Source organism: Prionailurus viverrinus, chromosome D2 (genome assembly GCF_022837055.1).
Source record: "Prionailurus viverrinus isolate Anna chromosome D2, UM_Priviv_1.0, whole genome shotgun sequence".
NCBI lineage: Eukaryota > Metazoa > Chordata > Mammalia > Carnivora > Felidae > Prionailurus > Prionailurus viverrinus.
The window spans coordinates 54755382-54781864 of NC_062571.1; the positions used below are offsets into that span (position 1 = coordinate 54755382).

General features: G+C 43.2%; 1 protein-coding gene across 11 annotated transcripts in view; it reads left to right on the top strand.

Annotated features, from left to right (window-relative positions):
* The window catches only part of PLCE1 (phospholipase C epsilon 1), a 335693-nt gene that overhangs the window by 220698 nt on the left and 88512 nt on the right, over window positions 1-26483 (top strand). For all 11 annotated transcript variants that reach the window (XR_007145212.1, XM_047824502.1, XM_047824504.1 and 8 more), the window contains exons 5-7: window positions 8736-8881; window positions 13588-13846; window positions 15435-15640. Coding sequence is in view for 10 of the 11 variants with exons in the window: in XM_047824502.1 (XP_047680458.1) it covers window positions 8736-8881; window positions 13588-13846; window positions 15435-15640 (611 nt within the window). In the remaining variant the exon portion in view is untranslated. The remainder of the gene's footprint in view (window positions 1-8735; window positions 8882-13587; window positions 13847-15434; window positions 15641-26483) is intronic.

A 26483-nucleotide genomic window follows, 5' to 3' on the forward strand; every position in this document is an offset into this window, starting at 1 on the left:
TCCCTCCCCTGCTCACACTCTGTCTCTCAAAAATGAATAAACATAAAAAAAAAAAAAGTAATGCGGTGTCACAAAGAGTGGAACAGCAAAACATTTTCAGAACTTTTAATAAATGTATTCTTTATACAAAAAGGCAGTTTAAATTAAGTATGTCACATTTGGAATTGAGCACTTGTCAGAGCTTCTAGAATTCACATCCTGGGAATATTTACATATAACTTGTGACACGAACTGTTGGTTAAATGGAACCAAAATAAACAAAAAGTATTTAAAAAAAAACAGTAAACAATTCTGGGGAATTTAGAATTTTGAATATTTAGGGAATTTTTAGTTGAAGAACTTGAGAATAAACATCTTTTGCAAACTATGGGGACAACATTCTGCAAACAATAGAAGGATGATTTCTGTCCTCTAGGAGTTGACAATTTAGAAAAGGTGGATATATAAACCACTAACTTAACTGCAAGGCAGAACATGCTATCTTACTTTCCTTATACTTGTTCCAACTCCTCCTGCTCTGCCTAGCATAGTTCCTGGCAGATTCATGGGCATACAGTAACTGTTTGTGGAAAGAATAAGCACCGTTACAGAGAAATGAATAAAGTACTTTGGGAGACCAGCAGGGACCAAGGAATGGTAAAAAGACTGGACTTCCAAAGATGGTAGCATACAGATGGGTAAACTTGGCCTTGTACTTACTCAATCATCTTATCTACTGTACTGCTCTTTAATTGCTTGCTTATGTTATTTTCCCCCATAAGGTCCCAACCTCCCCAAGAGTAGGTACCATATCTGTCTTGTTTACTAGTGTCCAACATGGTACATGGGATATAGTAGATCCTCAACATACTCAATAAGTTTTTGTTAAAACAAGGAGGGTCATCCGACGTATTTATCAAGGCTTCCTCCCACCCCAGTCGCAATTTAACAGCAACTCAACTCAAGCCTGCTTAAGCAAAGTTCGGGCATTTTTTGGTATATATATATGGGCTCTTCATAGAACTTCAAGTATGGCTGATCAGGAATCTAAGGACCTCAGGAATCCATCTTTATCTTTCTTTTGTGTTATCTTCATTCTTAGGCAGGTGCCCCTGATATCATGGCGAAAGGCATCTGACTCCTATCTTTACATGTTACAATTCCAGCAAAAAAAAAAAAAAAAAAAAAAAATTGTGTCTTTTTTCCTGATAGTTTCAGGAAAAGACTCAATCAAGGAGGGCTCTGGTTGGCCTGGCTTAGGTTATATACCCATCTTTGAACAAATCACTGAGTCCAGGCCTAAAGGCAGGGGAGGAGCAGCACCATGAATTCTGTATAGATGAAGATAAAGAAAGCTGATTCATCTAAGAGACATCAGACAGCCAGAGTTAACACACAAAACTCCCTATGTATTCACATCCCAAGGAAACTGGACAATAGCACAGAGATAGGAATAGCCAGAGAATAGGAAGTGATACAAAACATAGTAGGGTTGAAATGTCGGACAGATGAGCGGTGGCCAACAGTGGGAATTAATGTTGGAGATATTAATATAGATCAGATGGTGCTAGGCTTGAAGGCCAAAAAAAGAGGTTTAGAGTTTGTTCTATAGAGAGTTGTGATACAATGTGAGGGGAGCAAGATGGAATATAATCCAAGGTATATTTAAGGCTTCTCTAGAAGCCACCTTTAGGGGCCTCTCTTTTCCCTTCTGTGTCCCTCCAAAACCACGAGTCACTGGTGGAAACATGCCAAGCAGGACATGGAGTTCAAGAGGCTCTCCTGCAGCCACTTCATGTCCAGAAGGACGCCTGGGCATATGTAACCTGCTGGCCTCTGCAGCCTCAACACAGAGATTCCCAGCATGAATATGTCACAGCCTCTGCTGTAAGGAGCTCCCAGCAGGGGAAGTTTGGTCTCGGACAAAGTACTGGAAATATACCTTCATATACACGTATACGAATATGTACACACACACACACACATATATGAATACATATAGGACTGGGTGTTTGGAATAGGAAAAAGGGGATATTTTATTCCTCATGAGGAGTCAAGGAAGCCTTCAGAGAAGAGGGAATATGTGTGTTAATCATTTTGCTAGGAAAGGCTTGTGCTCAGGACACAGACCCTTCTCAGGGCAAGCACAGATTCTTCCTGGTTCAGCCTTGGACTCCTTCCTTGCAGTTAGGAGAACCTAGAGATTCCTTCTTCAGGACTTCTGTGTTCTGCGTCCTGGAATTCAGCTTCTCTACAGCTCAGGTAACAGCACTACCAATGGCATTCCTAGCAGTAAACACTTATTGGGCCTGGGACTACATACCCAGTGTCGCGTGACCTTTGGATACAATCTCCATTCTCACCCTCACAATCCTGTTATGAGGTAAATACTATCCCGTTTTATCGAAGAGGAAATCGAGGCTGATAGCTAGGCGACCTGCCTGAGGCCCAGGCATGAGGAGACAGTGGAATGGGAGCCAACACAGCTCACTCAGCCCAGCGCCATGCTCTCCACCTCTGGGCCCTCTGCCTGCCCCTGCCTGCTGGCAAGTGGGCGACACCCCGGCCTCAGGGAGGTTACAGAGACGGCCATCTGTGCAGTACTACAGAAATGACACTTCAGCTGTGACTAAGGGCTACACCAGGGGTGCAGAAAGGGACACTGAACCCGTGACGTAGTTTTCACCCTAAGTATGAGAAAGAATCACCAGGGAGTTATCTTAAAAAGCAGCTTCCGGGGCGCCTGGGTGGCGCAGTCGGTTAAGCGTCCGACTTCAGCCAGGTCACGATCTCGCGGTCCGTGAGTTCGAGCCCCGCGTCGGGCTCTGGGCTGATGGCTCGGAGCCTGGAGCCTGTTTCCGATTCTGTGTCTCCCTCTCTCTCTGCCCCTCCCCCGCTCATGCTCTGTCTCTCTCTGTCCCAAAAATAAATAAACGTTGAAAAAAAAAAAAAAAAAAGAAAAAAAAAAAAAAAAAAAAGCAGCTTCCTGGGGCTCCTGGGTGGCTCAGTCGGTTGAGCATCTGACTTCGGCTCAGGTCATGATCTCACAGCTCGTGAGTTCGAGCCCCATGTCAGGCTCTGTTTTGACAGCTCGGAGCCTGGATCCCGCTTTGGATTCTGTGCCTCCCTCTCTCTCTGCCCCTAACCCACTCACATTCTGTCTGTCTCTCTCAAAAATAAACATTAAAAAAAAAAAAAAGCAGCTTCCTGGGCCCTGCTCTCAGAGACTCTGGGCGAGAACTTGAAATCTGCATTTCAACAAACAGCCTACTACTACCACTAGAGGTTCCAAGGCCAGTGATGTGCATTTTGAAGAGTGCTACCTAGGCAGGGGTGTGTGTGTGTGTGTGTGTGTGTGTGTGTGTGTGTGTGTGTGTCTGACAATGTGTGTGTATGCCCACATGCCCACAGTTCAAGGGTTGTTTTAGGAAAGCTCTGCAAAGGGCAGATGTCAATGTGCACTGCATATCGACAGAGCGGCTTTGTCTGGGTTTTCACTGTCTTCTTTAGATCTCACCATTCGAGCCCAGCCCTTGCAGTTAGGGGGACCAGATACCCACTACAAAGGATCATCTTTCTATGAACATTGCTCAGCATATTAAAAAAAAAAAAAAAAAAAAACTTTTTGGCACAAAGACATTTGTCTCTTTTTTCTGGACCTGGGAACAGCAGTAGGAAGTGTTCAGGCCTTTTCCCAAATATAATCCCTGACCAATTGGAGGCTGAGAATCCTCTCTGCCAGCGGCCTCCTGGGACCCTGGGTGGCCTGCCTGTCGGTCAGAGGCACCAAGCACCCCCACACTGGAGATGTGGGAAAGATGCTCTTAGTCCTTGAGGACGTAAGGTCTAGTGGGGGAGACAGAACAGACCCATGTGAAAGAGTCAGACACACAAATACAATAAAAATAAAGCAGATGCAAATCCTTGCAGCAGTGAGAATCCCAGTGCAGATGTGAGCTTGGTCTCAGGGTCCACCATCAAGTCACAGGAAGAAGTTGAATGTGAGTTGCTAGGTGAGCATCAGAAAAGCCTTCCTAGAAGAGGTCACATTCACTCCTTTGCCATGTCTCATGGAGCACTTACTGTGGGCACTGCTACTGGTGGGCATGGCAGACCCAGGGTCTGCTTTGGGGGGAACACAGTGCTGACTGTGCAGGGGGTCTGGGGTCAAGGAGACTGGGGGCCCCACATAGCCCAGCACATCACCCAGCCCAGATGGGAAATCAGAGCAGTCCTCTTCAAGAAAGTGGTGTTTTCATCAGATTCCTAAAGGCAGCCCTGCCCCTGACCTTAGGGGAGCCAAGATGAAGTACAAAGGACAAAGCAAAAAGAAGGCCCCGGCCTGTGGCCTCCCCACCTTCTCTTTCCATCCTGGCTTGTGTGCCTGGATGTGGACACTTCAGACCTCCAGTTCAAACTCCATCCACACACCACACCCCCACAGGCCCTCCGCCAGCCTTTGGGCCTGGAGTTATGATCTCCCTACAGGAGGACTGATCCAGATACCAGGCTCTTGCAGGCCCAGAAGTGGGCTTGAGCTGTTTAGACAGGGGACTTGGGAGTCCTGAGTCTTCAGGGATGAATGATCTGGAAGTGAGTGCACAGCCACTGGGCAGACCCATTCCCTCCACCCCATCACAGGCCTTCTAAAGCATGGGACCCAGGGCAGGTCCTGAGGGCAGTTTTACCTAATCAAAGTCTGGGGGCCATGGAGACCCATCCCATAGAAGACCCCTGAAATGAGAAAAGGCCTTGGTCATCTCCCTAAAAGCAGGAGTGTGGAGAAAGGTCGAAGGTGAGGTTGTAGAACTGATGGGGGTCTGGTGGCCAAGGTAAGGATTTGGCTTCACAAAGGACACGGGCAGGACATGGTGGGGGCGAGGGAAAGGTAATTTATGAATGGAGCAAAAGCATTCCTTCCAGACTGAGCTTGTGTGATGCCAACAAGGTGTTTGATGTAAGGAGAGCAAGCTGTTGAGTTTGGCTAGGCCTGAGAGTACTGACAAAAGCAAAAGAGGCAGAAAAGAAGTGTCTGGAGAGGAGCAGTTGTGGAGTTTGTAGGCCTGTACCCAGGGTCAGGCCCTCAGGGTAATCACAGAGCCTCTGGGAGGGACTCTTACGGAATTAGGCGGGGGCCAGATTCTGTCTTTATTCTGTGCTAACCATTCAAATAGGGCAAAGTAATCTGCCACATTTAACACCTTTCTACTCTACACTTGAGTTTTAGTACTCTCTATATGTGCAGTTTTTGTGTTTTTCTGTTATTCCAGTGTCCTGAAATTCTTTCTGGATTGGCAACACATCCCATTTTCCACTTAATAAATACAACCACCGTTTATGCCTTGGGCAACATTTTTCAGTCATTGCCAAATCCTTATGGGGTTTTTTGTGACATTTGCCTTTCATAATTAGTGATGAAAGTCACATCACTTAATGCCTATAAAATTATAAATACATCAGTCCGCAATAAGACTTTTTTTTTGTCCCTGAAGTCTGTACGCAGATGGTGTGTGTGTGTGTGTGTGTGTGTGTGTGTGTGTGTGTGCGCGCGCGCGTGTGTGCGTGTACGTTTGTGTGTGTGTTTATGATAACAGTGCTTACATAATCTCAACAACCAGGCCCTGGGGACTCACACTTGGAGATGGAACGGCTGGTTTAAATTAGGTTTCCATGTGAAATACTGTATCGCTATTTTTTTCCTAACATTGTGGGAAAGTATATGGAAAATGATTTGACTGATAGGAAATAAATCTGGATGCATGATCAGGATTGAGGCACCAACCACGTGGTGGTCTGCGTCTGCTCTGTGAAGCTGGCCTCTCCAAGGAAAGATGGATTAACCCTTTCAGGCCACTAGACTAGTAAGTCACTGTGTGGGACCAGAATAGCCTGAAAGAGCAGTGACTGTCCAGAGCTGCTGATTGGCAATCAGTTTCAGTAAAAAAGGAACTAACTACAGCCACAAGAAGAATATAGCCAGAGGGCTCAAGAACTAATGCATCAGGTGTCTTTGGGAAACGCTTTTAACTTTTGGGGATTTATTTTCATTTGTAAGAAGATGAGTTTGAATTTCTAGCTCAAAGAGTCAATAATTATGACTCTAAGTGTTTGCTCACAGTTTCCCAGAGCAGGATAGGGCTCATTAAAGGCAAATCACATGAAAGGAAAAACTACACAGAACACCCATGACACTTCAGTCAGTATTGACAAAACAGTTTCTTGCTCTGGAGAGTCAGGGTTTCACAAAGGTGACTTTTCTTTCACTGGGTAACCAGGTGATGAGGGCACAAGGCATAGAGACAGTGAGCAAGGAATCGCTTATAGCTGCAGGAGAACGGATGGATCTGGGACTCGAGAAGGCTCCTGTGTGCTCAAAACAGCCCCGGGAGATCAGAACAAATGGCCATCTTAGGTTCTCCTCTTCCCAAGAGGCTCTGAATTCCTTGCAGGATGATCTGGACCCAGGCTTGTCCTAGGAGTCTGATTCCAGATCTGTTCTCCTGATGTTGAACGAAGTCCAGAGCAGGCTGAGAGCAGAGGTGCGTGCTCGGGGCCCACTGGGCTGGGGCAGGGCTGGGGCAGGGGCTCAGGGTGGCAGGTGGTCCCTCACATCCTGCATCAGCACTCCCGGCTGTTCCCACAATGTGACCCTGTTTTATCGATGAAGGTCCCTGGTGCCACTGTTTTGCTTTTTGTTTCTGTGTAAGAAAGGGGAAGAGGTGTTCAGCATCTCTCTCTTCTGTTCTCCTTTTTTCGTTGCTTTAATTATTTTTTTGGTACTCTCCTTGGTATCTTCTCCTTTTAGTCTGACTCTGTGTTCAAATATGCAGCTCTTAAGCAAGTGCTTAGGAAAACCTAAGCGGTGCCAAGTTTAAAGAAACTGTCACCCCTCATCAGATAAAAGAGTACCGCACTGGGAGTCCTAGTTTTGACATTAACAAGAACTGTGACCTCAGAAGATCACTTCTCCCATGAGCCATAGATTCTTCATCTGGAAAAATGGGTTTGGACCGCCCTCTGTGGTTGCTGCCAGCACTAAATGTCATTCGTTCCTACCATTTTATCAATGGGGCTGGTGGGGGTGGGAGGGAAGTGCAGTATGCCGTAGACCTTAAACTCTTTTTTTTGTTGCAGTTGTCGTGGGTCACCATGAGCAGGTGTTCTGGCCTCACTCTCCCTCAGGCCAGGGAAATGAGGTGGTCCCAGGTGTCAGCACTGTTACTGAACCAGTGGAGCTAATGGGCCATGTGGGGTCAAGACCAAGGCTTTGGTTTGTTAACAACTAAGTTTATCAGTCCAGACATTAGCTAGGAGGGAGAAAGTAACTTAAATGAACACAAGTATTCAAGCACCAAAGTATAGGTAGCAGCAAAATAATCTTAGAGATTAAGCAGAGGATTGAGGCTGCATATCATGGGGGGGGGGGGGGACTTAGAAGTAGGTTATTATTAAATGTTATACTCTACTCTGTGTCGTAGAAAAAACTAATCACATTAGAATAACTTTCATCCCAGACCTTGTGTATACACATCAGGCATTTAGTGAGTGGTTAATAGTGCCACCTCTGCAGCCCACACACCTAAATTGAAATTCAGGCTTTACCACTTTGGGTTGAAGACTTGCGCAAATCTCTTAGGCCCTCTGTCCTTCAGTTTCCTCATCTATAAAATGAGGATAATAATAATCCCTGACTCCAGACTGTTGTGAGAGGTGAGTTAACATATGTAAAGTGCTTAGAATAATTCCCGGCACCCGGCACATAGTAAGTGCTATGTAAGTATCTGTTCATTATTAGTCATTTGAGCAGCATAATAGATAAGGGGTTTATGAAAGTTTAAATATATAATTTTTTTGCATTTTTCATTTGATAGCATGCATTTTACTACTTGATAAATATTCTTTTATTTATGGACTAAGTGCATTGATTGCATTTAATCTTGCTGCCCATCAGTCAAACGTATTTATATGTATTTTAATCGATATTATCCTTGGGCTTTATTTTCTTATAGTCTCATGGAATTTTATGGATCGAGAGGGAGTTCATGAATTACCTTTCAGCCTCCTTACTTTAAAGATGAAGAATATGGAGAAGTGAAGTGACTTTCCCAGAATCCCATAGCAAAGCAGTGATGGAGACCCAGAGCTTCACCTCCGATCTCTCAGCTGGGTCTTTCATTTCCCAGTACTAAACTGATTTTAATTTTTTTTTTTCAACGTTTATTTATTTTTGGGACAGAGAGAGACAGAGCATGAACGGGAGAGGGGCAGAGAGAGAGGGAGACACAGAATTGGAAACAGGCTCCAGGCTCTGAGCCATCAGCCCAGAGCCCGACGTGGGGCTCGAACTCACGGACCGGACCGCGAGATCGTGACCTGGCTGAAGTCGGACGCTTAACTGACTGCGCCACCCAGGCGCCCCTAAACTGATTTAAAAAAAAAAAAGAAAAAGAGTGAGGTACCAAGGTGTCTCAGTCTGTTGAGCTACTGACTTCGGCTCAGGTCATGATTTTGCGGTTTGTGAGTTCGAGCCCCACATCAGGCTCTGCGCTAACATCTCAAGCCTGCTCCAAATTCTGTGTCTCCGTCTCTCTCTGCCCCTCCCTTGCTCACACACACACTCTCTCTCTCAAAGATAAACATTAAAAATTAAAAGAAAAAAGAAAGAAAGAAAAGAAAAAGAGTTTTCCTGTGGAAAAAAAATATTCCTTGAGCTTTCAGGACATAGGTTCAGTGGATCCCCTCTCTGCATTTTCTAGGTGAGCTCCTGGGTAACGTGGCTGATCCTCACGGCGGGCTCCATGGAGGAGAAGCGAGAAGTCTTCTCCTATTTAGTGCACGTGGCCAAATGCTGCTGGAACATGGGCAACTACAATGCTGTCATGGAGTTCTTGGCCGGCCTCAGGTATGGGAGTGGGGAATACAGTTATCTGGGTACGAGGTGAATGGCACTGAATTAATTGCCCTGGAAACCACATTTACCCAAACCAGGCACTTAGTAGTGATTATTTGCGGGAAATACATTATCCTTTGCTAACGCCACAAACCTTGCCCCTCAAAGACGTAGCAGAATTCAGCCCCTATGGCCAGTCATGCTCCTAATTAACTGTCTGCCCTGATCTGTTGGCCAAGCTGGGTAAAATTTCCTGCTTGCATAATTCCATCCGCCCCATCACTGACCGCTGCTTACCCTCTGTGTCCTATAAACCCCACTGTTATCTATCTCTTTGCAGCTCTGCCTTATGAATTGCCTCAGCACTGTAGAATCCCAGCCACTGCCTGGGAATGGCTAACACTGATAATAAGCATTCAATAAAAGTAGTTCTTATTTTTATTGAACACTTACTATGTATCAGGCACTGGGCTGTACATTTCCTATGCATTAAATATTTTAATTCTCATAACAGTTTCTTGGTAGATTCTAAAATTCCTACATCTTGCAAAAGAAGGAACTAAGGTTAGAAGTTAAGTCATTCACCCCAGGCCATCTGGAATGGCTGGGATGTGAATGCAGGCAGCCTTGATTTGAGAGTCCTTGCCCTTCACCTCCGATATCTTGCTCTTATGCCTTCTCCACTAAGCTAATAATAAGATCACCATTTTATCAATAAAGACTTCTACCTTTTTCCCTTTCAAGCCTCAGTTACCCGGCATAAAGTAACTGCCCCTCACTCTTAATGGGAGGCAATGTGGTGTGAGGAAGAGCATGAGTTGTTGGGTCAGAACAATGGGATCAAATCCTGGCTCCCCCATGGAATAGCTGTGTGGTCTGGGCAAGGTGCTCGACCTCCTTGAGCCCCAGTTTCTTTATCTGTAAAATGGGGATGATAATAATAAAAAGCACCTACTTCCTCACCCAGGATTTAGTGAGATAGTACGAGGTGTTTAGCATGCATGTTGTTCTCAGTGTCTGAGATTCACCTTCCCAGTGAGGGTTCTCACTATAAATAGATCTTGCTCCCTAACGTTATCGGGATTTTTCTTTGATTCTCCAGATCCCTGCAAAGGGATTCGTGGTTGGGGGAAAAAGGAAATTTCTCAGAGTTGGAATTTTTTTTGTCCTTTTGAGCTTTCTTAACTAAGAATAACTCAAATGATCGTGTCATTGGCATTCAAAATGATACATACAGATGTATCAGGCATGGCTCAAAAGAAGGAAAAAATAGAAAAAATATTGGGAGAACAGGAGATGATTTGGGTGATTGGATTCTCTTTGTGATAAATTTTCTATAAAGAACCTCTGGTATTTTTCTTTAAAGAAAAGATTACATTATGATAACATAGTTCTATTTTAATGACACTTCTCTGTGTTTGGCAAGTTGGTGCCAGCTATTGGCTGGGGACCTCACTTCCTCTCTTCTGGACATCACTGTCCTCAAAGCATGGCAGCTGGCTTGCTCCGAAGTGAATGACAAGAAAACAAGGCAGAAGCTGCAGTGCCTTTTATGACCCAGCCTCAGAAGTCACACGCTGTCACTTTACTACATTATACTGGTCACATAAGACTAGCACTGGTTGATTGTGCGTGGGGTCTGTGCTACACAGGGAGATGTGGATCATTGGAAGAAACAATTAGAAGTAAAAAGATTTACATATAACAATATTTATTCAATCATGGTGTCAATTTAAAATAACCCAGGGGTGCCTGGGTGGCTTAGTTGGTTAAGCATCTGACTCTTGATTTTCAGCTCAGGTCATGATATCACAGTTCATGAGTTCGAGCCCCACATTGGGCCCTGTGCTGACAGTAGGGAGTGAGCCTGCTTGGGATTCTTTCTCTCCCTCTCTCTGTCCCTCTGCCCCTCCCCCACTCATGAGCAATAAATAAATACATAAATAAATAAATAAATAAATTTTAAAAAATAAAAATGAAAAATACAATAACCCAAATGAATATCAGTGGGGAAATGAATGAAATTACATGATGTATTCTTACAATGGAATATTATTTAACCACCAAAAATGTTTTTGAAAAATGTTTGATATCATTGGAAAACACATAATATATAATGCATAAAAATATCTGGGAACAAGGCTGCCTTTACTTAATAGCCTCAGCAATATTTACACAACAACATTTATAAAACATTCAGAACAGACATCTACAAGTAGAATAAATACTGGAAGGAAATATACCTAATGTTGCCTGTGGATGTAGAACTATGGGTGGGTTTTCTATATTTTTGGTATTTTCCAGATTTTCTACAACAAGCATCTAGTACCTAGAAAAAGAAAGTTTTAAAACAGTGTCAGTTCTCAATCTAACAAAAAACCATTGATCTTGCTGAGGTTTGTCTTGTGCCCCCAAATGTACTATGACTACTGTCACTCACAGAAACAAGGGCGATAAAATAATGAGAACTGTGTCTCACTCATTTATTCACTTAGTTTATTCACACTTCCATTTCATGCCCCAAAAGGGATTCTTACCCCCTTATAAGAAACCAGGTATAGGGCAGGCTGGACTCAGTGGGGTGAAATCAGGAAACAATTTTAGTTTCCTGACCTCACTGTCGTTCAAACCTGCCTGACTGACTTTCCCTGCCCCCTGCTCTGGGTCATACCTTGGGAGGTCCTATAGCTTTCCCGGTCACTGATGGGGTCAATAACTTGTCTCATTCTCCTTTGCTCATGAGCATGAATAAATCTCAGAAACACACAGCTGTGCAAGAAAAGCAGGATGCCTGAGTACCTAATGTGTGACACCATTTATATAAAGTTTAAAAGCACTCACACATCCCTACAAACTGCTGGGTGATCTATACCTATGTTGGGGAAGCATACACAATTGTAAGGGAACGAGAACACTGGTCCCCTTTGTGGTCCCTTTTGGTGAGGGAAAGAGGAGTATGGGTTCCTGGAAGAGCCCACTGAGGTCTCAACCACATTATTAATGTTTTGTTTTTAATGTTTATTTTTGAGAGAGAGAGAGAGTGAGCAGGGGAGGGGCAGAGAGAGAGGGAGACACCGAATCCAAAGCAGGCTCTGTGCTTAAAGCAGAGAGCCTGATGTCAGGTTAGGACTCATGAACTGTGAGATCATGACCTGAGCTGAGCCCAATGTTTTATTTTTTAAATGGAGAGGTTGGTGCATGGGGTTTGTCATGTTGTACTTCTCTATGTCCTTTGAATGTCTTCTCTTGGACATAGTGATTTTTTAATCCAGTCTGATATAAATCAAAATTTCAACCTCACCTTTGGTTTAAAGCGTCACCTTTTCCCCACATTTCGCAGCCCAACAAATCTCAGAAACCTGCAGTGGAGCAGGAGAACGGGGTTTATCTTTTCTCACTCCAGCTCGGGGTCCTTGCAGAAAAAGTGGACAGGAGAAGAACGAGGAAGGGAGATGGGGTAAAGGAAGCAAAGGTCTCCCTTGATGGGGACAGTTATAATCTGCCTAGGTGCTCCCAAAGAGAGGTGTGCTTTTAGGGTTCCTCCCCAGTCACTCCTCCTACATTCCCCCACCTGCTGCCCTGTAGGTACCTCTCACTGCACCATTAGCCAGCAAGGAGCAAGGCGCACTCAGTCCCCAGGATCCAGCTCTGGAAACCCTGTCCTCGCAGACTCTTTCTGCTGGGACCCCTCCTTGGGCAGCCACGTGGACACGTGGAACTGCCCCTCACGGTGGCCCTTACAGACTCACAGGAAACACACAGTGTTTTGCCCTCCCAGATTCTGCAAATGCAGGACAGGCCCACAGGAACCTTTGGGCAGCCCTACGCAGCCTGTCATCTTTAGACTTTTCCAGGCAGGAGTCACACACCAGGCTAAGTGATCAACAAACTCAGGACAAAGGTCAGCCTCTCCATTGAGTTCACTTGAAGCCCCTGCCCTGGGATGGTCCTCCTCCTTCTCACATATACAGGGCTCTGACAACTCTATCCAAAGAAATATTCCCTACCTGGCTGCTCAGAGCCAATTCTGCATGGCATGATGGACAGTCATATACCACAGAGGGCAAAGCTGTTGGGGTACCCTTGTGATGAGCTGGTGCCTCTCTTTAGGAAGTGGGGTACAATGTCACCTGTTGTTGTCAGCAGCAAGTTCATCGTAGGAAAAGTCCCATCTAACATCCTGTTATGCAAATAGTATTTTAAGATCACGTCCCTTAGGATAACCCGTGGCTTAACGTCAAAGCTGGATTTAGTAAAAGCAGTTCTATAAAAGAGACCAAAACAGATTTCATGTATTTTACTGAGAAACTGGCCTAATCCAAGGATAACATTTTAAATATCAAGAGGAGTGGACGCACCATATTTTCTGCAGATAGTCCTCCATAAATATCTGTACAAACCATATGACCCACTAGGTTTCCCTTTCGGCTATAGCTGCCAGAAAAATTCAAACCTAGGTTTAATGCCCACCTTCCAAAATTAACTCCTTCCACAAATAACATGTGTTATTTGTATCTGTCCTATTTAATTTTGTGTTTCAATTTTTAATTAAAAGTAATACCTCATTTGGGGAAGTAGGTGGAGATAGGAGTCCTAAATAAATATCAAAACAGTGAAAACTGAACCAAAAAGAATAAATTTGCATGGAGCTTGGGCTATATACTACAAACGATATTATTTCTCCCTCAGTCTCAAAAAACATCATTTACTTACAATAGGTCAAGAAAAGTTTTAAAAATGTGGCAGTTTATGGACCAGTCTGACCTAGAGACCATGAGGAGCCTGAAGGATGCCATGGCTCAGCACGAATCTTCCTGCGAGTACAAGAAGGTGGTCACGCGGGCTCTGCACATACCTGGCTGTAAGGTGGTTCCGTTCTGTGGGGTGTTTCTGAAGGAGCTCTGTGAAGTACTGGACGGAGCCTCCGGCCTCATGAAGCTTTGCCCGAGGTACAATTCCCAAGAAGAAACTCTAGAGGTGAGTCCTTTCAAAATCTGAAGTCTTTATTGCTGCCTGGCTCCTCACTCACTAAGGCCAAGAAAGAACCTGCTGAGCCTAGGCTACTCCGTGGTCACTGTTGTGCTGGGTAACAGGTCCTTGGAAATTCCTGAGAAAAAAATGCTGGCTAGCACTGTTTGGGGCTTCTTCTTGTTAAATTAGCTTGAATGAGGCAGTGTGTAAGTACCAGTGAAAATGGGTGCTGTTCTCTGATTTTTTTTAAGGGATGATGGGGTTTTCTTCTCTCATTGGGTGGGAATGTCTGTATGCAGAGGATAAGAGAAGTCAAGCAAGAATAGTAAGTTTTCTGAATCAGAGAAAGAAAACATGGCGGGAGGTCAACGCTGCCTTGCTTTCCTCCTCTGTGGGAGGACCCTGGAGAAGCTGGCGTCTCATGTAAAGATGAGCTCCAGGCTCTGATCACGGCTGTCTCGGCTCTCTCAGGCCCGTGGCTTCTTGTTCCTGACTCCCAGAGAGGAGAGGACCTTGTGAGCTTTGACTCAGGGTATCGGGCATTGGAGAGAAAGGGCTCAGAGAAACTTGAAGAAAATAAGGAAACCACCCTAGATGGTGTTTAGAAATGAAAGAAGAGACTGAATTGGGAGAACTTTACCAAGAATTTTGAGGAGTCCGTAGCTGGCAGCTTCAAACCCAAATCTAGGATCATTGTCACCATGGCAACAGCAACACTACTGACCTTTCTCACACACACACACACACACACACACACACACACACACACACACCCCTTCTCGGTGGCCGTGAGAAGACTCCTAAAACTTCAGCCTCCTCTGTGTCACCTGGGAACCAGGCATCACCTGGTATCAGGGAGACTTAAGAGCCCCTGACAGGCACAGGTAACACTACCAGCTTGCATCTCTCTGGCTTATGAGGGAAGATAAAAGTGCAGTAAATGGAGGAGTAAGCTTAACACAAGCCCTCCCTAGCACACCCACACCAGCTCAGACGCAGAGGATGTCTTAGACGCAGAGGATGCCACATCCAGTGGTGCAGCTGGAGCGCTTACCTCTGATGGGAGAAACTTCCTGATCATGAATACTAACTATAAGAGCTTTAAAACCTCCAGGAAACCTCTGTGCTGCCATAGGATATATGGAAAATAAAGCAAACATCATTATTTCTCTGTGTTTCCCTTGGGCCCCAGGAATGTTATCTGGTTCCATAGAAGAATGGACTTCTGTCATGGTTTTTCTCAATTCTCTCTGCCAGGAGAAAACAACCCTACCCTTCCTCGGCAAAGTAGGGCTAATCTTCTCCCTCGGGAGCCTTGAAATAATGCTGCTTTTTGTGTTGTAAATTTGAAACGGAGCGTTGATTCCTACAGGAACTAAAATTGTCTTAGTGGAAACAAGAGTGAGTTCCGATAGCTCATGTGGTGAAACAAAAAAATGTTTTTCCTGGAGGCTCTTTCTTTTTCTTTCAATAAGAAATAGGCATAAGTGCCATTATTTATGGCTGTTGAGCTTTTATTTCCCTACCCAAGTCTTTTATTTAAGACACAGTACATGAAGTTGCAGTAACAAATTCTTGGTATGTTTTTCTGTAGTTTGTAGCCGATTACAGTGGACAAGATAATTTCTTACAACGAGTGGGACATAATGGCTTAAAGAATTCAGAGAAGGAGTCCACAGTCAACAGCATCTTTCAGATCATCAGGAGCTGCAGCCGAAGTCTGGAGGCCGAGGAGGAGGACAGCCCCAGTGAAGGAAACAGCTCCAGGAAAAATTCCTTAAGGGATAAAGCCCGATGGCAGTAAGTTCTACACTGTAAAAAGACAGATGCTCATTTTTTTTCCTTTTTCCTATCTTAGTTTGGTGTTAGGTGGACTCCTAACAAAACCCCACCACGACTCTACCAATTCTGAGTTTGAATTTTCCTTTCTAACTTGGCTGCTTTGTTCTAGACTTACCGCTCGTAATTTAACTTCTTGCCACCTGTTATCTCTTTAAAAAGAATAAGCTAGAGCTATCCTGTCATTTCTAAAAATTCAACAAATAAAGTTTTAGGATTAGAACCATGGTATTTATTAATTTCATAGCTTCTGTAAAAAATAATTGTTATTGATCATGGGGTGGGGCACGGGGACAAGCATTAATATATTTTTAAGTCAAATACACTGATTTATTAGGGCTGGAGTGACACCCTGAAATCAGTCTTTTTAGGAGCTCCCCTAAGCCTCTGGGTGATTGTAAGTCAGGTTGTTTAAAGATCTCATTTCTGGGTGCCTGGGTGGCTCAGTTGGTTAAGCATCTGATTTTGGCTGAAGTGATCTCATGGTCCGTGGGTTCAAGTCCCACATAGGCTCTGTGCTGACAACTCAGAGCCTGGAGCCTGCTTGGGATCCTCTGTCTCCCTTGCTCTCTGCCCCTCCCCTGCTCACTTGCTCTCTCCCTCTCTCTCTCAAGAATAAATAAACATTTTTAAAAGAGAGAGATCTCACTTCCAGAAACACGGTTCTGCAAGGTGGCATCTGTAGCTTTAAAACTGTTCAGTTGTTCCAATTGCTTGTTTATCTACAGCCGTTGCTGCCTACCTAGACATGTGTACCCACAACTACATGACAAGTTCAGAAATCAGTGGTCTTGGGGCATATATTATGCCTCTTCAAGGCCATTTGTTCATGGGAAAGTCTAACTCAAATGGCAGAGCCTGGTCCACCTAGAGGAATCCTCTAGTGCCATCTAAAACCTGTCTACTGGCTTTGACATCTTTGCCATGGAAGATTTTATCTGTAGTCAGTACTCATGAGTCATACCTTGCAGTTGTCTTTGAGTCCTTATGCACAATTGTGTGCATTTATAAGACCTTGTAGTTTGTTTTGCAAAGCCTTTTCTGGTTGTCTCTGTGTGTGTGAGCCTATACTGGGAAGGGCAACAGTGATTTCAGAAAATAATTTCTTTGGATTTATAGAGCTAAATCCTTAGAATCTGTTGTGAACATAGAAATGAATGCTTTGTGCCTGAATCTCTAATGCTGTTATGTTTTAAGGAGATAAACCTGTATTCCAGATTCCTCCAAAGGACCCAAGTGCTCAAAGAATAATCTTACCACAGTGTCTGGGCCCTAAAGCTCAAATGTCTCACAAGTAGCTTCTACCAGTTGTTTTTTGTTTTTTAATTATCTCAAATCAAAGATTATTTGAAAGTTTTCTCACTAACTGTTGCCGACATTAGTAGCAATGTATATGCAGAGAGAGGACCGTTGATAAATAAACATATGTCTGCACAGGAAGCATCTCATAGCCATTTAAGTCCTTAATCTATATCTGCCTTTACTTGCCTATCTGTGTTTATAGGTATCTAGGTATATACTAAACTCCTTTCACAAAAGATTTTGTAGATGCTTATAAGAATAAATATAAATAAGGGCGCCTGGGTGGCTCAGTCGGTTAAGCATCTGACTCTTGCTTTTGGTTCAAGTCATTATCTCATGGTTTGTGGGATCAAGCCCCATGTTGGGCTCTGTACTGACAGCAAGGAACCTGTTTGGGATTCCCTCTCTCTCTTTTCCTCTCTCTCCACCCCCCCCCCCGGCTCTTTCTCTCTCTCAAAATGAATAAATAAACAATAAAAAGTGAATAAATATAAATAATTGATGATATTAAGGGAAAAGAGAAATAGGATAGGAAAAAGTAAAACATAATCAAGTGTGTACTATCCAGTCTTTACAGTGACTAAATTTTGTTCTGAGAATTCTTAGTGACCAAAAGAAAGAAACAGTCATGATCCATGATAAGTTTCACGGTATTTATAAGAAAAATCAGACAGATGATTTAGAGAAGAAGCATGCCTTTTCCTTTGTTACACCCTACTAGGAGAGATACATCATCCCTGAATAGATAAAATAATGAATTTCAGATGGCTCTTCTTTATAACAACCTTCTCTTGGGGCAATGTGGGGAGGGGTGGGAGGTGTCACTTAAAGATGTCAACCTTTCTAAACTACTTTTAGGAACGCTGCCTTTGATTGAGCCTTAGAGACTTAGCCTCTGAGTTTCCCTTAACATCTTTTTGATGGTTTTTCTGGCCTGGAGTTCCTTCAAGTAATACATTTCTTATTTCATCCAACCACTTCTCCAGAAATTTTCATTCCCAATTTTCTACTTATTCTCTTGTCCCCTTTCTAATCATTTTATCATCTACATCCCAAGAATGTTGTTCTTTCACTTCCCATTTTCCAGCCTTTACTGGTAAGCAGTCTTAGAAGGGGAAAAAAATCGCAAAAATGCAAATATCCTGTGAAGCCATGTTAAAATCACATTAAAAGCTAGGTCACTCAGTACCAGAAATAGTTTGTTTTACCCCAAGTGGCTGCTCCTCTGAAAAGAACCAGCAAACACAAAAACCGGAGGTGGGGGTATTTAATAGAATTCACTGAACCCAAATCAGCAAGCACTGTTCCTGGGACCATCTGTCAGGCCTGGGGAACCTATCCCTGAACCAGAGCCCCGTGTTATAATTTCCAGCACAGGGATGTCTGTGGCAAAGGGATTTCCAAGTCCCAAGACCCATAGGAACCATGCTTTGTTGTTGATTTGGCCGAAACAAAGACTCTATAAACCTTTAGCCCTGTTCCTGTGGCAGCCATCAACTCTGTGAAACTTACATCAAAGAAAGAAGGGACAATCTCATGGTCATTGCTTCTCCCAGCCTGCAGAGTTCTCTTATAATTTTTCTCAAATCTCCCAGCTACTCCTGCCAGAAAACCCATTTGAAGCACTCACGGAAACCCCAGGAAAGTGATTATAAAAAGTTCAAGTCCTCAGCAGGAAAGGAATAGGGTTTAGAGAATCTCAAAAGGTCAGTGGAATTTTAGGGTCAACTCATCCAACTCCCCTGTACAGATGAAGAAGTGATGCCCATGGAGTCACTTGCCCATGTGATGCCTACAGAGCTGGGGCATAAGCCTGACCACATTTTCAGTACAAGACAGGGTCTTTTCTCCTGCAGTGTTCAAGGCATTTCTTGTTACTGTAGAGGGGCTAACCTCAGCTTCTTTTTATTTCTAGTTCCTATAGATTGGGAACATCTGAATTATAAAAACACCCCAGTTATATTTTATACAACCTGTAAAACTCATTAATAAAGACTTTTTGGGGTGCCTAGATGGTTCAGTCAGTTGAGCATCCGACTCTTGATTTTGGCTCAGGTCATGATCCCAGGATCATGGGATTGAGTCCATATCAGGCTCCATCCTGAGTGTGGAGATTCTTAAGATTCTCTCTCCCTCTCTCTCTCTCTCTCCCTCTGCCCCTCTCCCCTGCTCACATTCTCTCTCTCTCTCTCTCTCTCTCTCTCTCTCTCTCTCTCTCTAAAAAAAAATAAAATTTAAAAAAGTGATGATTTTTTTTTAATTTACCAGCACGGAGAATAAAGAGTTTTGTCTGTGTGAGTATGTGTAAGTCATGGAGGCATAAGAGAAGCATGTGATACCATTGCAGGAAAATGGAAATTAAGAATATTAAGATGTGAAGAGCCTGGGTGGCTTGGTCGGTTGAGAATATGACTCTTGATTTTGGTTCAGGTCATGATCCTAGAGTTGTGGGATTGAGCCCCACATCGGACTCCTTCCTGAATGTGAAGCCTGCTTAAGATTTTCTCTCTCTCTCTCTCTAGTAAGATGTGTAAGAAGAGTGTGTAGTCATATAGGAGCTGCAAGCTCTTAATATTGTTGCCCCTCTTTAAGATGCTGCAGCTTGGGGGTGCCTAGGTGGCTCAGTCGGTTGAGTCTGACTTTGGCTCAGATCATGATCTCACAGTTTGTGGGTTCGAGCCCCATGTCAGGCTCTGTGCTGACTCTCAGGGCCTAGAGCCTGCTTCAGATTCTGTGTCTCCCTCTCCTTCTGCCCCTCCCCTGCTCATTCTCTGTCTCTCAAAAATAAATAAACATTAAAAAAAAAGTTAAAAAAAAAAGATGCTGCAGGGGTACCTGGGTGGCTCAGTCAGTTGGGCAGCTGACTGGCTCAGGTCATAATCTCACAGCTCATGAGTTCGAGCCCCACGTTGGGCTCTGCGCTGACAGCTCAGAGCCTGGAGCCTGCTTCAGATTCTGTGTCTCCCTCTCTCTCTGCCCCTTCCCTTCTCACACTCTGTCTGTCTGTCTGTCTGTCTCTCTCTCAAAAATAAATATTAAAAAAAAAAAGATGCCGCAGCTTAAGAAGAATTTGTACATTTGAAGAAATTGGATATAAGTAGATAATGAGTTCAGACAGAACCTTAGAATGGAGACTGCTTGAGATGATTAAGAACTCAAATTTTGCAGTCACATTGCCAGCACTCTCTATTTATGTCACCTGGGTAGGTGACTTCATCTCACTAAGCCTTGGTTTTGTCATCTAAAATAGGGATGGCCATACTGCTTTATAGAGGTGTTGTAAGGATTTTGTGAGATAAGCACTTTTACACTGTAAATGCCACACAGATGGGGTTATCGGGGCATGGCTGCCATCACACCCTTCAGTGCCAAGCCAGGGCATCTGGGGGCCTGACACTTAGGTGTGGGCACTTGGCAGCAGTCACCATTTTAGGACCACCCCTCAGTCATGCTCCCCTTCCTTACTGGAGAGAGCTGAATTCTGTGCCCTCCTACTCCAACTGCCTCCTTGAGACTTGTCTGGAAGATTATCCAATCCCACAGGGATAGAAAACAAGAAAGCTGAGCAGAAGGAAGTACAGTATCTGAGAAACACACACACACACACACACACACACACACACTCACTCACACACACACTCTCAATGTGCAGGCACAAAATAACAAAATGACAGGAAACCAGTTATTCTCCACAGAAGATGGTATAGACCAGTCTCAATCTTACAAACACCCACCTCATAACATCCTTCACATATAGTTGACTGCTTCAGGCCAGCCCAGACCCTAACATGGTCTCCCCTACACCACCCCTGGCTTTGCTGGGCATACCTGGGACCCTCTCTGTCTCTCTCTCTCTCTCTCTTCCTGTCTCCTCAGCCAGCACCCAAGACCAGTCCTACTTCTGTGACCTATAACAAAGAAAGCCATTTCCCACTGTCTGCACGACATTCAATTCAAGCTAGTTTATCACTTGAATCCCAACTTGAAATTTGGGCACCATTTCCACAGTGAAGCAATGTTTGTTTGGTGGTTACATTCTAGAATATTGACTTTGCACATGTAATCCGGACAATAATAATATTAGTAATATTTAACATGCTGTTATTTATCAAGAGCCTACATTTAAGCAAACACTGTCCTGAATATTTCACATATATCACATTATGTAATCCTCACAATAGTTCCGTTTTACTCAGGATCTTATACCTCCCAGGGCCAGGATTTAACCTCAGGCAGGCTGGCTCCAAATCATGATGAATCATGGTCCTGTAATCATAATAACATTGTAGGAAGTAATGAATAGTTATTAAGAAAATACATAACTAGGTTGGGGCGCCTGGGTGGCTTCAGTCGGTTAAGCATCCGACTCCTGATTTTGCTCAGGTCATGATGTCATAGTTGGAGAGGTGGAGCCCCCGCATTGGGCTCTGTGCTGACAAGGTGGGGCCTGTTTGGGATTCTATTTCTCCCTCTCTGCCTGCCTCTCCCCTGCTCTCTCTCTCTGTCTCTCTCAAAATAAATAAATAAACATTTTTAAAAATGCCTAACCAAGTTGATTAATAGCCCACTTGTCCCCACATATAAGATTTTCATTAGGGAACTTTAGAAAAATATTTATCTGTCAATTTATGGTTTCTAACTGACCGACTCTGTGGAACTTCTCCAGGGGGTTCAGATACACACTTTCCTTCTGTTTCACTCCGTGGTCTTCTTCTTAGGGCATATGACCTAAGTTTGACAAAGTAGCTTCTTTGCTGGTAAATCACATCTTTGATCTTTGATTATGTTATTTGGTCCCTAAATAACCCTTTAAATGCCACCAACTCCTCCTTGTAAACCCACAGGGATTTGTCTCCTAAGAGAATCAGGCACAGAAGTGCACAACATCCACCGTATGATCTAAGAGAAAGAGCTACTAGTTTCTGTCTTGAAATGAACTTATTTCATTACCAAAACAATTGTCACTTTTCTCTTAGGCATTATCTTAGGCTTTTTAATGTAACTGTTAACACTCAGCATTAGTCTTTTTTGTGTTCAAAAATAGAAACTGATGCTAAGGAAAGACAGTGTCTCTCTCTCGCTCCCAGTTTACATTAGCTCTGAGCAGCAGAAAACAGGCTCCAGAAAAGTTGCACAGTTTTCTTTCCAGACACTGGTTTTTTTGTGTGTGGTTCTTTTTTTTTTAATGTTTATTTATTTTTGAGAGAGAGGGAGACAGTAGCACCAGCGGGGGAGGAACAGAGAGGGAGACACAGAATCCAAAGCAGGCTCCAGGCTCTAAGCCGTCCGCACAGAGTCCAACACGGGGCTCGAACTCACGAACCGAGAGATCATGACCTGAGCTGAAGTCGGATGCTTAACCAGGCACCCCCAGATGCTGTTTTTTGTAATACTTGCAGTTTTTCACTGGAAAATACTTGGTTTAGCTCAGAACTCAAATTAAATGGAATATGGGAGACACTATTTCTTTTGCTCAATTAAAATCAGAAGTTATATGTCCAAATTAACATAAATTGCACTTTATGGGTACAGACACCAATTGAATCCTTTCTGCTCTTAAAAAAACAACAAAAACCAGAAGTGTGACCTGGAGAATGTGAAAATGATCCCAGAGAAAGGAAATAAAAGGATAAGAGAGCTTGCATGTGGCCCTAAAGAAAACCCCTCTAGAGCAATAGTTGGGCCCATTCAGTGTAGAGAAAAGGAAGGTGGGGAAAGGAGAAGCAGGAAGAATGAAATCTTGGTCTTCCTATATTTAATTACAGTGGTGTACTTTACTGAGCCAGACACAGTGCTAAGTGCTTTCTTTGCAAGTACTCTTATTTGAGCCTCACCTCCTCTGTGAAATGAGCATTGTCTTTTTGCCATTAGCAGATAAGTAAAGTGAGGTTGAATGATTTGACCAGGTCACACAGCAGATAGGTGGCAGAGCTCAACATTAAACCCACAGTGACTATAGACGGCATGTTCCTAACCACCATTCTATGTGTCTGAAGCATGAGCATAAGCATTGTAGACGAGGACATAAATAAATATTGGTTTTCCATTGTTCTTGATGGCAGTTTCAGAGGAATCAAGCTAGGCTAGACATAAAGGATTTTCTTTTTGTTTCCTCACTTTTTATCATTAAGTGCAACATTAAGAAAAGTACATAAAGGGTGCCTGGGTGGCTCAGTCAGTTAAACGTCTGACTTTGGCTCAGGTCGTGATCTCGCGGTTCCTGAGTTCAAGCCCCACATTGGGCTCTGTACTGACAGCTCAAAGTCTGGAGCCTGCTTCAGATTCTGTGTCTCCCTCTCTCTCTGCCCTTCCCCTGCTCATGCTGTCTTTCTCTCTCTCAAAAATAAACATTAAAAAAAATTTTTTTAATAGTTACAAACAGAGAGGAAGGGAGGCAAATCATAAGAGACTCTTAAATACAGAGAACAAACTGAGGGTTGATGGGGCGGAGGGCGGGGTATGGAGGGGAAGACTGGGGGAGAGGGGGAAATGGGTGATGGGCATTGCGGAGGGCACTTGTTGGGATGAGCACTGGGTGTTGTATGTAAGCGATGAATCACGGGAATCTACCTCCAAAACCAAGAGCACACTGTATACACGGTATGTTAGCCAAATAAATAAATAAATAAATAAATAAATAAATAAATAAATATTTTAAAGATTTTAATTAAAAAAAATTTTTAAGTACATAAAATAGGGTGTGTTTGCAGCTAGCATGCAAATCTTGATTTCTAATAACATTTTTCAATAAAAGAAAGCAAAGTTCCTTAGAGAAATGGCTGATCCTAGAGCTAGGGCAGGAAATACAAAAGATGAGCCTGGGGCATTTTGTTGTACCGGAAAGTAAAGAAGTGCTAAAAACAAACAAAGGAAGTACAATAAACTTCAAAGGAATACAAGAGCCAACTAAGAAAGCTTCTGATGGCCAAAGCTGGGACAATTCGAGCTACAAAATGAAGTAGAATTAGAATATAAACTAAAATATTAAGTAAATATTCATGAACCCATATACGTAAATGATAAACAAACAGATGGGAGAGAAGAGACAAATCTCCCACGCAGAAGAACTCCAAAAAACCTATATAGATATTGTGCCCTTGAGGAGGTAGAAAATAACTTTGTACCCCTTACATGTGCATGTGGACTTCCTTCCAAAGAGGACAATATGGAAAGGAGTTTTAAAAATGTCATTGAGGTGGGTGCTTGTTGGGATGAGCACTGGGTGTTGCATGTAAGCGATGAATCACAGGAATCTACCCCCAAAACCAAGAGCACACTGTACACACTGTATGTTAGCCAGTTTGACCATAAATTATATTAAAAATAATAATAAAGAATAACTTTACAGTGGGACATGACCAACACAACCTCAGTCAGATCAACATCAACAGTTAAATCATGTTAATAGTATGTTCCCTGGCTGTGATGTGAGGAGAAGGACTCTCTAGCCCAGTGAGCTTCCTCCCCAGAACTGATAGCCCCAGTCTAATTATGAGAAAAATATCTGGCAAATTCTAATTGAGGGACATTCTACAAAATACCTAACCAGTGCTCCTCAGAACTGTCAAGATCATTAAAAACAAGGGAAGTGTAAGAAACTGTCATATATAAGAAGAGCCTTATAGAAGCATGACAACTAAATGTAATAATGGCATCCTGAATAGAATCCTGGAAAAGAAAAAGGACATGGGGGGGAAAGAAACTAAGGAACTCTATGGAGTATGGACTTCAATTAATAATAATGAATCAGTATTGGATTATGAATTATGTCAAACATAGCATCCCAATAAGATGATCATAACAGGGAAAACCAAATGTGGGATCTACTGTTTTTGAAATTTTTCCACAAATCTAAAGTTATTCTAAAGTTAAAAGTTAAAAAAAAAAACGGATGTATTTTGGGGGCACCTGGGTGGCTCAGTCAGTTGAACATCCGACTTCAGCTCAGGTAGTGATCTCAGGGTTTGTGAGTTTGAGGCCCACATCAGGCTCAAAGCTGTCAGCATGAAGCCCTCTTTGGATCCTCTGTACCCCTCTCTCTCTGCCCTTCCCCCCGCTTGTACTCTCTCTCTCTCTCTCTCAAAATAAATAAATAAATAAACTTTAAAAAAAAAAGAATGTATTTGGATAATCAAATCAATGCATGCATAACTCCCGCCCACAGTGAAACATTGCCCAGCACCAGAAACCGTGTGTTTCCCTTCTCAATTTTGTCACCCTTTCCCCTAGACTAAAATTTACTACTACTTCCTGCTTTTCTTTATAATTATATCCCTCTTGTGCATTTCTAAATAACATAGTATAGTTTTACCTGGTTTTGAAATTTACATTTACACAAATATAACCATACAATATATATTCTTGTGTGTCTTGCTTAAGATATGTCCCTGTCGTTGCATTGCACTAGCTATTACCTGTTTGTTTTCATTGCTGTGCAATTCATTACATTGTGTGAATCCACCAAATTTTATTTATACATTTTATTGTTGCTAGACATTTGGATTGTTTCCAGTGTTTCCAGTGTGTGTTATCTGAAGACGATATTCTGATTGAAGACAAATCTGAAGATTTGTGAGATCTCTTGTAGATTTATTTTCTTTTTTTAAGAATATCTACTAGAACCTAAATGTCCATCAACTGATGAATGGATAAAGAAATTGTGGTTTATATACACAATGGAGTACTACGTGGCAAGGAGAAAGAATGAAATATGGCCCTTTGTAGCAACATGGATGGAACTGGAGAGTGTGATGCTAAGTGAAATAAGCCATACAGAGAAAGACAGATACCATATGTTTTCACTCTTACGTGGATCCTGAGAGACTTAACAGAAACCCATGGGGGAGGGGAAGAAAAAAAAAAAAAAGAGGTTAGAGTGGAAGAGAGCCAAAGCATAAGAGACTCTTAAAAACTGAGAACAAACTGAGGGTTGATGGGGGGTGGGAGGGAGGGGAGGGTGGACGATGGGTATTGAGGAAGGCACCTTTTGGGATGAGCACTGGGTGTTGTATGGAAACCAATTTGACAATAAATTTCATATATTGGAAAAAAAAAAGAATATCTACTTATGGGAGGCAAGGAGGAAGAACCTGCCATTTGAAAGCAGGAATGGGATCTTGCCCAGGGACCAGGATCTAGACGAAGAGTCCAGGAAGCCCAGTGCCACTGCTCCTGCCCTGCCAGGAGTCACAGTAGGCTGCCCAAGTGCCTCAAGTCAGTGGGAACGTTCCTCCCCAGAGATGTATGGACCAGCTCCTTCTCAATTTTATCCACCACTTTGCAAGCGATGTCTATGGATCAAACAGCAAAAACCTTGATCTTTTCTTTTTTTTTTTAATCTCTATTCTTTTTTTAAAATTCTATTTATTTTCAGAGAGAAACAGAGAGAGTGTGAGCAGGGGAAGGGCAGAGAAAGGGAGAGAGAGATTCCCAAGCAGGCTCCATGCTGTCAGTGCAGAGCCTGATGCGGGGCTCAATCCCAAGAACCTTGAGAGCATGACCT